General features: G+C 38.4%; 1 protein-coding gene across 2 annotated transcripts in view; it reads left to right on the top strand.

Moving 5' to 3' along the window:
• The window catches only part of MTUS1 (microtubule associated tumor suppressor 1), a 137,702-nt gene that overhangs the window by 57,116 nt on the left and 66,741 nt on the right, over nt 1-13,845 (top strand). The window contains exon 4 of one of the 2 annotated variants that reach the window (XM_004682349.2): nt 12,673-12,834. The exons of the other annotated variant lie outside the window; for it this stretch is intronic. Within the exon in view, the coding sequence (XP_004682406.2) occupies nt 12,673-12,834 (162 nt within the window). The remainder of the gene's footprint in view (nt 1-12,672; nt 12,835-13,845) is intronic. 2 annotated transcript variants of the gene reach the window in all.

The following is a 13,845-nucleotide window of genomic DNA, read 5'->3' as shown; positions in this document are numbered from 1 at the left end:
TGGTATGTGATCTCTAAAAACAGTAGGTACTGTTTTTCTCCATTATATATGTACAAGAGAAAATGCATGCTTAATTATCAAGATTAAAACTAGTTGGCACTGATCAAATTAAGGGTCACTTTCCTTTTTTGTTTAAAATGCTGCATTTTTTTTAAAGATTTATTTATTTGTTCATAAAGAACATGGTGGCCTAAGAGTTAAGTCTCAGTGCCATCACTGCTACAGCCTGATTTCACTCCCATCCAGGGAGGTGACCCACATGCCACAGCAGACCTCTTCTACCCCATCAGTGGTGCATTTCAATAAATCTTACTGTTCTGTTCCTCTGTCTCTGGTGACTCCTCTCACACCCTCTTTCCCCGCCTTCTGGCCTACACCCCAGTTCTTACACGCACAAAAAAAAAAAGAATAGGATTCAAAAAAATAAAGGGAATGGTGCCTGTCTTCATAGATCTTTAAAACAAACATTCTTTAATTATGTGACTTTAAATGACTGAATAATATGTAATCATCTGAATATGCTGAGATTTATTTCTTCAGATTTCTTTGATCACTAGGCTTTGATTTTTTTTCAATATATTAAGCATTTTTACACTGAGGAACTTTGTAAATTAATACATATGCTAGCAGGACAAATTCCTTGGGTACATTCTTTCAGGTGGACTCTTACAGGGTGTGAGCACATCTAAGATTCAACACGTTGCCAAGTTGCCCTTCAGAAATTGCATACAAGTCTGTGCTCTTGTTCTGAGTTTGAGTGTTTCCCAACACCCTTGCCAGGAATTTCACATTTCTAACACTCTTGCCAAATACTCACTGTTTAAAAAAAGTGAAAAAAATGTATCTAGCGTTAATTGCCATATTTACTTTGGCATATAAGCATTTATTAAATAAATTAGATTCAATAATCTACAGGGCTGAGGTATAGAAATGAAAACAGGATTAAAATATGCCTTCCTTGAAGTTCTATTCATTCTGCTGAGAGAGATAGGCCAAACCATAAGCAAACACAGTATATATGATGATTGATAATATAAAGTACCAAAGTAAGAGAAAAAATTACTATGGCAGAGATGTGTGTGTGTGTGCGTGAGTGAGAGAGATTGAAATTGATCTTGATTGATTTTGGTAAGTGTGGCTCGGGAAAGGTGGCTTTTGAGTGAAGGCCCAAGGGAATCTCCATGTGACTATCTGGATGTGACATGCTAGAGTGAAGTGCAAGGAAAGACCCTGTGGTAGAGCTTGACTTATGTGCTCTAGGAGTAGCAAGGAATGAAGGAGAGAAAAGAGAAACAGGAGTGAGGTCGAGAGGTAGTGGAGAGCCAGTTCCTGTACAGTTTTGAAGACCTTAAAGACTCCGGGCCAAAGTCATTTTAACCAAAATGCATTTATTTTAACAGGCTCACTCTGATAGCTGTGTAGATGGCAGTGAGGGCAGGGTCAAATTGATCAATGAAGAGATACTGATTGCGTGATCCTAGCAGGAAATGGTGCTTTCTTGGACAAAGTTTGTGGTGGTGTGGGTGAAGGATGGGTCAGGTTCGAGATTCATGTTTGAAAGTAAAGACAACAGAATTTGCCAAGATAGAATGAAGGGCGAGTAGAATCAGAGGTGGCTTAGGACAGTTTGTGTGAACCATGAAAGAATGATTAATGATTTTGCCAATAGCACAAAGGGATGATGGAGACTTAGGTTTTGGGATGTAGATATTAGGAAGGAACTCGGTTTAAAGATATTAAGTGGAGATGATTACTGGTTATCTGTGAAGTTGCAGAGTGTAAAGTTGACTGTGTAAATCCTAGGTGTATAGGAGAAATTAGGTGTAGGGATATAAATTTGGGATTAAGTAGATTAGATGAGATCACCAAAAGATCTCAGAGGAAGAACAGGACAGGGGCTGTGCTGGGGCACTCCCTAGAGAACTTCAGATTACTTCTGGGATACTCCTAAACTTTAAAGGGATAGGGAGAGGAGCAGAAACCGAAAAGCAGATCAAGGAGGGAATGTTCAGGAAGATAGGAGGGAAATCAAGTCAGGTACATTCTGGAAGCTACACAAGGAAAGCCTTTCAAGGACAAAGAGGAAGTCAGCTTTGTCAAATGCTGCTGCTGAATAAATACAGTAGTTAGGATCACAATTTGCCACGGGTAATGGAGTTCCAGACAACCAGAAGGTTGTGTGTTTAAAAGAAAGTCAAGAGGTAGGGAGAGCCTGCTTTGATGGTTCGATAATGTCTTCTATCAATCCTCTCCTGCTTCGCCTGTTGCCTCTGTCAGTGACTTTTCAGTTAAAATATGGTCGCTAAAAGTTCCAAGAACCAGGTCCTGCTGCTCCTGCGTCCAAAGGCTGGAAGCAAAGGACAGTGGCCCAGAGTGGGAACGCTCTGCTGTCATGCCTGTCTGCATTTGTCATGGAGGCAAGACACTCCTCAGCACCAGACCCCCCAGCACCCTTACTGTTCAGTCTTGTTTGCACCAGTGGGACCACAAGGTCACTCCTAACTTCAAGAAAGGTTGGATCCACAACAGTTTGCTTTAAGCCTTTCAGTAGGGTGTGAACAATGGAAATAGGGATTAGCACTGCAGTTGGGAGCCAGGAAATGTGTTAGTCACAATAAGTTTAAATTAAAAGGAAATGTAATGACTCTTTTTAATTACTCTTGTTAAAGCTTTTTGCTCACTTGCATTTTGGGACATATGAGTCTTTGTTGTTGATTTGATGCTGTCAATTGTCCTTTGTTCTGTGTTTGATTATTTGATGCCTTTTTATTTTGTGTAGGGTGACTTACATTTTTTTCCATACCTGTAGTGTTAAATGTCTTTTCATTTAATTTTCATTGTTTTTGAGCTTAATAAGACCTTCCTTCCTTCCTTACTAAAAGAGGTCAGTATATATTATCTGTATTTTGTGGTTTTGTTTTAAATCCTTTACTTTTTAATCCAGCTTTAATTGCTTTGTTTTTCCATGTATGCTATGAGAATGGAGAAGCTAAATTCAGATGGCCCTGATGTGCCAGGAATTATTATAAGCATAAAATAACATAAGCTTATTTAACTCTAACAAGAATCTATGAGGTCAGTACCACTTTTATCACCCCCATTCTTACAGGGAAATTAAAGGCACGTGAGCTTGAGTAACCTGCTTACAGCCAGAGCTTATGTGGCTGACTTTAAACCTAGGCATTCTGGCTCTCAGTTTTAACTCTTTACGACTACACTTTACCACTTTCAAACTTCATTTTTTTTAACTTCCAGTATCTTAACATCACAGACTTAACTGATTTGAAATCTCCTTTATCCTGTCTAAATTTTTATATACTTTTGAGTTTTTGTACACCACCTTATTAATGTTGATACAGATTTATGTCCTTAATAATTGTTTTATTACAATACTCTAATCATTAACAGCACATTTCCTTTTACAATTAAATTTTAAGACATTTTTATGGTAAACCATGTGTTACATAATATTTACCAATTAAACTATTTTTTTTTTTAAAGTACTTATTTGGGCCCTCCCTGGTGGCGCAGCGGGTTAAAGCACAGCACTAAGAAGCTAAAGCCACTTCCGCAGGAGTTCGATCCCCGCCTGCCCCGGAGGAGATCGACATGGCCGCGGCAGACCTCTCCTCACCCGCCCGCTGCTCCCCTCAGCAGTGTACTTCGTTGTCTGTCTGTTCTGCTCCCCATTCTGTCTCTGGTGAATTCTCTCACCCTCACACCTCTGGCCTGTACCCCAGTTCTGTAGTCATAAATAAATAAATCTTAAAAAAAAACTTATTATGAATACAGAACTGGGGTGCAGGCCAGAAATGTAGGGGCGGTGAGAGGCTTCACCAGAGACACAGTGGGGAGCACTACAGGGAGATTGATGTAGTACGTTGCTGAGGGGAGCAGCGGGGGAGACAGGAGAGGTCTGCTGTGCCATGTGGGTCACCTCCCTGCCTGAGGATTGAACTCATGCTGAAGTAGCCACAGCTTCATAGTGCTGTGCTTTAATCTGTTGCGCCACCAGGGAGGGCCCGCATTTTAACTATTTTAAAGTGGTATTAAATACATCTGCATTTCTGTACCACCACAGTAATCATCCATCTTTAGAACTTTTTAATCTTCCTTAAACAATACTCTGTACCCATTAAACACTTAATTCCCCCTTCTCCTCTTCCCTCAGACCATCACAATCACCATTCTACCTTCGCTCTCTCTGAACTTGATGACTACAGATGCCTCATAGAAGAGGAATCACACAGCACATGTTCTTTTATGACTGCTTCATTTCAGTGTGTTGTATTAAAGGATTATCCATGTTATGTCAAAATTTACTTTATAAACCCAAATAATGGTTCATTGAATGTAATGGGTTGTCAGAAAGTCATGAAAATGTATCATGACTTGACGACAGCCCAGTATATGCCTCCTTTTATTTATTTAACATCTGTCAGTTTATAGGGGTTGTGATGAACATGGATGTACATATATCTCTCTCAGCAATCTTGCTCTCCTTTCTTTTGGTTATCTACTCAAAGAGGAATTCTGGACCACATGGTAGTTCTCTTTTTAACTTTTTGAGGAGTTACCATACCCTTTTCCACAGGGAGATATCACTGAACTTTCCTATCAGCAATGCACAAGGTTCCTTTCTAGCACTTATTACTTTGTTTTGAGTTTTAATTTTTATTATTTACCATCCCACTATGCTAACATCTATATGTTTGTACTTATGTATTTATAATAATCATCCTTATAGTTGTGAAGTGGTGTCTTACTGTGGTTTTGATTTGTAATTTCCTAATGCCTAGTAATGGTGAGTGTCCTTTAATGTTCTCGTTGGGCCCCTTGTGGATCTTTGGAGACATGCCACTTCCAGTCCTCTGCCCATTTGCAACCAGATTGATTGTTTTGTTGTTGAGTTGTAGTCTTTCCCATTTTTATATTCCAGGATGTTGGGCTATTTTTAACTGTTCTAGATGTAACTAGATTTTTTTTAAAGCCAGATAGAACATTTATAACTTAAAACAACGGATACCCATGGGAATTGAAACTGGGAAAAAGTGGATACTTACTCCTACATAGCACATAGACTTAACTGAAGTGCACGTGCCATCAGAGATCATCTGACTTCTGCATGGTAGTTCATTCGTTCACTTCAGAGGAGAAAGCAAATCCTGTAAGGTACATGTTTGTATCTAAGAAGTTGATCTCCTTTCCCTTTTGACCAAATTTTAAATCCTTTTAATTCCTCTTTTAAGAACATCACATGAATTTAGATTGGAATAGTATGCAATTGATATTTTAATTCAGGAAAGAGCAACTTATATGTTCACTTAAATATTTTATGCCCCTCATTTCTGTAACTGTTAGACCTTTTCCATAAATTTATTCATAGAAATAGAATATGTGTGCACCTGCTTTTGTTACTGCTAAAACAGAGATGCTCTTAGATAATTTTCTTGGCAACTTGGAAAGCTGTTGACTGTGGAATATTTATTTTGTAAGTAGCCCACCTAGGTTTATTTAGCCTTTGAAGTGAACTTTTTAGATGCTAAACAATATTGCCAAGATAATTTGTTCCTATAGGGTTCAGAGTGAATCTCCAGTCAATTTTCATTTGCATTGTTTATTTCCCCATATCTTCTTGTTACTTTTATAGTTCTTTTGGATAGATTTAGTTTTATAGTTCCTAGCTACTATAGATAATTACTGCAAAGATCACCTCCTGTATATAGTTGTGCTAAAGGAAACCAGGTTATAATTATAACTATCAACATGAACTCTTTTTTATTGGGTCATGTCAGAAAAGTCATGACATATTTTTTCTGTTTTTCAAGCAAAAATGTGTCATGAACTTTCCAGCAATCCATTAGGTAGTTTATGTATGTCTATTTGACATTCTTTCCCCAACTCTAGTAGTTAATGTCTCTGCCACTGGTATACTGCATTAATTCTATTATATTTTGTAACTTATTTTTCAAATATATGTATAAACATAATTTTTACATTACAAACTGAACTCAGTAATCTTCTCATCATCTAGTTAGAATTCCCTGTGCCTTTAACCCTGACAGGCATAATATCTCCTACCTGTTTACCTGACTTCAAGCTCTTGCCACCTTCACTAGCCCTGCACAGTGCCACCAAACCATCAAGTTTTGCTACAAACATACTGTCCTCTCTTTGCACTTTTCCTACCTTACATTGCCCCACCCCAGCAGGTAAATTTTTATCCTGACATTTAAAGGCAATGTTAACAGCAAACTAATGCCAACTATTAATTTCCCATCCCTCCATCTTCCTTTTCTCTTTGCTCCTATTACATCTGTGCTGCTAAGTTATGAAAATAACAAAATAGTTTATTATGAGATGAAATATATTCTCTGCAAATAAAATTTTTCTGAAAACATTTGTAGCAAGATGTCAGATGTTTCTTCCACTTTATATACTTATACTTTATGAGGACTTGTAGGTAAACATTCTGTGTAAGTACTCATGTAATATAGTTCCTCATATGACCATTTGTAGATTTTTCTTTAGATGAGCTGTGTCTTTTAATGAAAATAACAAAATAGGGTCACTTCAAAACACATTTTATTATAAAGAACAGCAAGTCAATTTTCCAGTGCTGAATAATCTTGCAGAAAATATATTAAAGCTGAATTCGTTCTGTTGGGTGTTCAGGGATGAGAAACTGCTTTTACTGGTAGATGTTTCTGTGGTTTGCAAAACCACTCTCATAACTTTGAAGGTGTTTTGTGAGCAGTGTGGGACCCACCTTCTTTCCCAGGCCTTTCCTTGAAGAATGGAGAAATCCAAATTGGAGCTGAGAGATTATGATACATACCTGATGGGCCCTGGAGCTTTCTCATGGAGAATGAATCATTTAATAAAGGTGTCAGAACAAAGGAGTACCAGTCAGGTGTTCACTTTTCGGTTTCACTATATAGTTCTAGGGATGCATACCATAGTAGTGTCATGAGATACGTGCAGTAGTAGACTGACTGTTTCTATTGCTGTTTAAAAGTTACTTTTTAAGTAAAATAAGATTAAAGAATAGGTGATGCTTGTAGTTGTCCAGGAATAGAAGTGATTATTAGAATCTGATTATTGACCTAGTTTCTTTGTTTTATCTTAAATACCTTTTGTCTGGTCAAATATCTGTCACCACTGACTTTAATAATGTTTTTTAGATTTTATAAAAATGTTTCTTATAAAAGGAAAATTCATGAGATGTAACATATAAGTATATAAAATATAAAAGAAGAACTACCTGGCCCTTGTCTTTCCCTTTTCCTCCATGCCCCTCTATCATATAATAGCCCCATGAAATCCTAGTATCTCCTTCTGGTATTTTCTATGTATAGTAAACATAAACTAAAATAACAGTGTAATAACATCCTTTTTTTTACTTAATAATCTTTCCTTTGGAGTTTTGGTTTTGCTAAATGTTTTTTCTTTGAATTTTTCTTTGTTCAATGTAGTACCTTTAATTGCATTTTCCAAGATTGTTGTCCTTAGTAAATGGTTTGTTTGATGAAGGTAGTTTGAATCCACTAACTTTGGTTACCATATAAGATAATGTGCATACTATTCCAGATTTTTGTTAGACAAAAAATGGTCATAAAAATAGTACCCAAGCAAATTTGTAGTTTATATTTGTAAGTTTATGTTAATTATTTGAGTTTAAAATAAACCACTGAGGCCACTATCTCTGCAGACATATCTTAAGTCTTCATGATTCACACCTAGGGTAAGTTACACCATGTGAGATGAAGAGGTAAATGTTACTTTTTTGGAACTATACATCAAAGAAGACCTATACTGATTTCCTTTTTAAGAAGTTGGCATTCAGTTTACTTAACCTCTCAGCCCAGTATTGCCTTGTTTTAAATATTGCTTAGTGATGTACAAGTTTTTTTTTTTAATTTTATTTATTCATGCAGAACTGGGGTACAGGCCAGAGATACAGGGGTGGTGAGAGGACTCACCAGAGTAGGGAGCAGAACAGGCAGATCTACGAAGTACACTGCTGAGGGGAGCAGGTCAGGAGAGGTCTGCTGCACTGTGTGGGTCAGCTCCCTCCTGAGGATCGAATTTGTGCTGAAGCTCTTGTGGCTAGCTTTGTAGGGCTATCCTTTAACCCCTGATATACAAGCTTTACTGTGTCTCTATATGAAGTCCAGTTTCTGTGAGGTGTAGCTTTGAGACTTGTAGTGAAACCGTTGAATGCCTGCGAGGTTGAGTGCTGCAGGTAGCTAGCATTGTATTAGAGGAGTACCCTCTGATAGGTTGCCTTAAGCTTGTTCCTTGTCCCCTTGACCTGGATGCTTCTGCTCCATGGGACAGCCGATGAACCTTTGGCTGTTGATGAGACACCTAGATTCTAGGCTTCATTGTCCCTGGCGATGTCTGCATGAGCTCAAGCCATTTAGCCACCTCACTGGTTTTTCTCATCTATAGACTGGGGATAGAAATAGTAATACCCTTTTAGAATTATTCCTAGCTTCAATGGGGCTGATCTTTCAATCCTCATCAATCATTGATCAAGAGTTACGGTGCAGAGGGAAAGGTTTTGTCTTGAACTGTAAGTTACCATTAGATAGTGGGGCTGGGGTTGGATGGGAATGACAATGAGATTTGTGAAAATGGGATCAAGCAAGTCAGGGGAATGGCAGTTAGTCTTGGGGTCTTGATGCCAGGTTGAGGCCCACTGAGAAATGTCTTTAACCTGCAGTGCTTTCAGAAACAGTGCTGTGAAGCATCCCTTCCTGAAGAGTAAGGTAAGTTTTTCAACTTGCTGAGCTGTGACTGCGCTCTGGCTTGGCACACAGTAGCCCTACCTCTGCCATGCCCACCCTTTGCAGTGACACCTCAGAGTGTTGCTGCTGCCAAGGGCGGCACTTTTCATAAATTTACATCCGCAAACTCTGTTTTTCTAACCTCCAAAAGCAAGTAAAACCAGTGGTTAAGTGTACATTGAAAAATGAAATGTCTGATTACCTATTTGGCATTTATTATAAGGCATGTGTAGAAAAATATCTCCCTTTATCTAGTCTAGAGTCTAGACTAACAAAAGACAAATAAGCTTGTAAATGGTGGTTAAGTGTTTACTGTGGATGATGAGAAGTCAACAAAACATATTGTTTGGGCTCTTAAAGGTTTATAACTTTATTGATGTCATCATTATGTCTTTATTTCCAGATTTATGGAGGTATAACTGACAAGTAAAATTGTAAGATAGAGCACATTGTGATATGTGATGTAATATGTACATGTTGAAAAAATTCTCTGTCACTTCACATATTTGTTTTGTGTAAGCATTTACATTCTACTGTTAGCATATTTCATTGATACAGTGTTATCAGCGTTATTCACTATGTTATAGTTTATTTCCTCAGATCTTTATTTAGCTTCTAGCTGAAAGTTGGCATCCTTTCCAGTCTCTCCCTGCACTCACCCCTAACTCCTTCTCCTTAAAAGAAAAATGAACTTATCCAGCAAACTATTATTAAATCTCCACACTAGGTATTTTTCTAAGTCCTGTGAGAGTTAAGTCAGGTCCTCCTCCTCTTTTCAGAGACCTTAGACTAGTCCAAGAGACATATTGAAACATGCTGTGGTAGAAGTATGTGGTATGAGGGTGTGTGCATGTGAATCACTCAGGGATCATGTTAAAATGCAGAATGTGATTCAGTAGATCTGGGGTGGGGATGCAAATGAGTGGCAAAGATTTCCAAGAGCATCAACAACTGACTTTATATTCTGTGGGTGAGATAGGGGACTTTTCATTCATAAAGATGGGCATCAGCAGAAGAATAGAGTAACATGGCCAGGAGAAATATAAGTGTGTGTGTGTGTGTGTGTGTGTGTGTGTGTGTGTGTGTGTGTGAGAGAGAGAGAGAGAAAGAGAGAGAGAGAGAGAATGTATAGAGGTATAGGCATAGAAAAGTATGAGAGGGAAGTTGGTAGTTGCCTTCAAAATGAAATAATAAGATGATTAAAAATGACACCCTGCAGATAATGAGAACTTGCATTTTAGTTTTCATGTTCAGGGTTTACATGGAATGGAAATTATGGAGATGACTTTAATAGTCTGATAGTTTTTTTTTTTTTAAGATTTATTTATTTCTACAGAACTGGGGTACAAGCCATAGGTTCCAGGGTGGTGAGAGGATTCACCAGAGACAGAATGGGGAGCACAACAGGCCAACTGATGAAGTACACTGCTGAGGGGAGCAGCGGTCGGGCCAGGAGAGGTCTGGAACGCCATGTGGATCACCTCGGGGCGGGGATCAAACTCATGCTGAAGTAGCTTTAGCTTCTTAGTGCTGTGCTTTAACCTGCTGTGCCACCAGGGAAGGCCCTGATACAGTTTTTTAGACAAGATGTAAGCGGTGCATAGGAATTTGTAGCATTTGAAGAAGAAAAAATACCTTTTTGGAGGGGAAAAAAATGTGCCTAGTGATTTGGCACCTGGTTTCAGAGAAAATGGAATTGATTGGAGCAAATCAAAAAAGTGCAAATTGACATTCAGATTCAGGAGGCGGATAAGGCTATAGGTGAAAATTTGGGATTCGTCCATTTAATAGCATTGGTTAGAGTACAGAGGGTAAGGCTGGAGATAAAACTTTAATGTTGGGGATCTTAAATGTCAGACCTAAAGAGCTTAAACTCCATTTTCTCTAGAGAAGAGGAGATTTCTATAAGTGAAACCCCTGGAACAAAACACTAGTATTGTTGGGGGGAAAGGATGTCCCAAACAAAGTCCACACATGTTTTATAGACCCTACCACCACCCCAAATTACAGAGATCCAAAACACCATGGACTACAGATCCCATCGTGTTATCACTCCCCAAGGAGAAATGCTGGGAACTGAGGGTGGAGTGAAGCAGCCAGGCTTGGTGCATAACCAGACCTTTGGGCATTGGGTTCATTGGTTTTGTGCCATCTTTCTGCTTGCTACTGGGGTTCCAACTTGGTGGAAACTGGTAGGATGCGTTCACTAATTTATCTTTTTCTCCCTGAGTTATTCCTCTCTTCATTACCCCTTTTTGTAAATAAACCCTTTATTAACCTTATTGTATGTACCTGCAGTTGTCTTATTTTTAATTTCCAACAAAGAATATAAACAGTAGGGATTTGAAATGTTAGTGACATTTGGATTCAGGAGGAGGATAGGGCTGTAGGAAAGAATTGGGGATTCATCCATTTAATAGCATTGGTTAGAATAAAGTAAAATAAACTGCAAGAAAGGTGGCTGGGAAGGAATTTGTGAATGAAGGATTGAATTTGAGAAATATTCAAGTAGTAGGTGTGGGTAGCAGTACTGCGTAGTTTGAAAGAGGCCAGAGAATCTGATAAGTGGAAGTATTTTGCTACAAGAAAGTGAAGTTTACATGAAGACCATAGAAACTTGCAAGGGAGGAACAAGATGAAAACAGAATGCTAGTAATGTAGCTCCACCTGGTGGTAGGCACTGGGCATTTATATATACATATTATATATATATATATATATATATAATAGTTTTATATCATTTTGTGCATTTTTCCATCTCAGTTGCAATCCCTTTGGGCCTCCCATCACCAAATCACCCATGTGCTATCACCATAGTCCAGTGCATTTCCCTCCCTCTCCCCCACTGTTTTTGACCCCATTCCCCACTCCACCCCCACAAAATGTCTCTGGTATATAGTTGTTATTTTCTCACCTGTTCCATTATATTCCTATTATGAGAGAAACCATTGGCATTTTTCCTTTTCTTTCTGGCTTATTTCACTAAGCATCACATTTTCCAGTTCCATACATGTTGCTGCAAATGACATGTGTTTCTCTTTTTTTGGTTGCTGAGTAATATTTCATTGTGTATATGTACCACATGTTTTTAATCCAGTCTTCCATTTTGGGGCGTTTGGGCTGTTTCCATGCTTTTCCAATTGTGAATAAAGCAGCAATAAACATGAGGGTGCAGGTATCTTTTTGAATCAGTGTTCTTGTGACTTTTGGGAAGATACTTAGGAGTGGGATTGCTGGGTCGCAGGGAAGCTCCATGTTTAGCAGTTTGAGGAACCTCCAAACAGTTTTCCATAGTGGTTGTACTAGTTTGCATTCCCACCAGTGGCACTAGGCATTTCTAAATGAAGTTTTTCTCATCAATTTGATTTTTTTTCTTCCTGTTTTCATTGTTTATAAATGTTCACTATTTTAAGTGGAGCCTAAGGTGTAAGTGGACTAATTTGATTTTTTTTCTTCATGTTTTCATTGTTAATAAATGTTCACTATTTTAAGTGGAGCCTAAGGTGTAAGTGGACTAATTTATTTTCAATAGTATGGGAGGAAGTCACATCAGTTTGCTTCTTCTTTGATTTCAACCTTACCAAAAGCTTCTGTTTGCCTAGCTGTCCTGACCTGCTTCTGTGTTATAAAAGGTACAATTATTTCAGGTTATATATGGCCACTCTTCTATAGCTTGATTGACACTTCTTCACCCCTGCACTTATGGCTATGAATTGTCAAATATAAAAATATCTCAGGAATATTTCATGTTTCAGTTGAAGTTAGACAATTGTGAGTGTTCACTTTGCATTTTGACTGGGTGGTTAGTGCAGGAGTTTGTTGACCACCCGAAAGCTTTTGAAATGAGTAGTAGTGGAAATTTCTTTTTTTAAATCCCAAGGAAAACCCTCATCCTCGAAAACTGCACCGCCTTCTTGGGTGAATTTGCCTAGACCTCTTCCTAAGTCCAAAGCGGCTTTGAAAAGTTCTGCACTGCGGCGAACTGGAAGCGCCTCCTCTCTCACCAGCACCCGCAGCAACTTGAGCACTTACAGCAATAATTGTAAGTCGGTCTGATGTCAGACTTTGGGCTTTGTTGAAACCTTAGTTGTAAGAAGAAACTACTCCCTGCACATAACATCAGAATTTTTGAACCAGAGATTTAAGGGATAATGAGAATACCCAGAAATGTTCTGAAAGTTGGGCAGCAAACACACTATCAATAACTTTCTCATTATGGCGTGTGCTCCAAAACACTGAAAAAAAGTATGTGCAAAAGGTGCCAGCATGAAAGATTCTGAAGTGCTTTACTTGAAGCACTTTTGGTGGTGTTTTTTGGTTCAAGGACAAAATTGCAAGTGAGGGGCTACTGGAACCCAACTGCAAACCAGGAAAGAAAAAAAAAAAACAAGTCCATGTACTTTGTAAAAGATGAATTTGTAGGTGAGCATTTGTAACTATATGCTATGGAGGCTAGATTCGTGTACTATGACTAATGTAAGTTAAGTCTAATTCAAAAGAACTTAAACTCAGGAAAAAATTTTAAAGCTTTCAGTTAATAGGAATTACTTTACTGTATATAAAATGGGTGAATTTACTGAGCCTTCCCTTTCAGTTACTGGTACGTATTTGCTCATTTCCTTTCTAAATTTCCTTACAAACCAGCATATTAATTTGAACCACCTTGGTGCACCAGCAGTGTGCAGACACTCCATGGGTGTGTGAGGGATTTTGGATGCAAAAGAAATGGTCCTAACCTAGAGGGCTGTTGAAGAGAAAGATGCTATTAGTGTGGATAATTTGAATGCCAGATAAAAAATGAAAAAGAAAATCTTGGGGAGGAGGAAACGTCTCTTCACTTTAAGGAGGGATTGCTTCTTTTCTGGTAAGGGATCAGGGAACCATCTGGGTGTGAAGCTTTGTTGGAGAAACCATGCTTTCCCCCTTCCCAGCCCCTCCAGTTATATCTGCTGTTATTCTGACTTTATATATGAGGTCATTGAGGCTCAGAGAGTTCGTTACTGAGTCCATGGTTGTGTCTGATTCCTTAGCCAGCATGTGACAGCATTAAGAA

Source organism: Condylura cristata, unplaced genomic scaffold (assembly GCF_000260355.1).
Source record: "Condylura cristata isolate star-nosed mole 26May11 unplaced genomic scaffold, ConCri1.0 scaffold00014, whole genome shotgun sequence".
In the NCBI taxonomy this organism is placed as follows: domain Eukaryota; kingdom Metazoa; phylum Chordata; class Mammalia; order Eulipotyphla; family Talpidae; genus Condylura; species Condylura cristata.
This window is presented reverse-complemented; position numbering and strand designations above follow the sequence as displayed.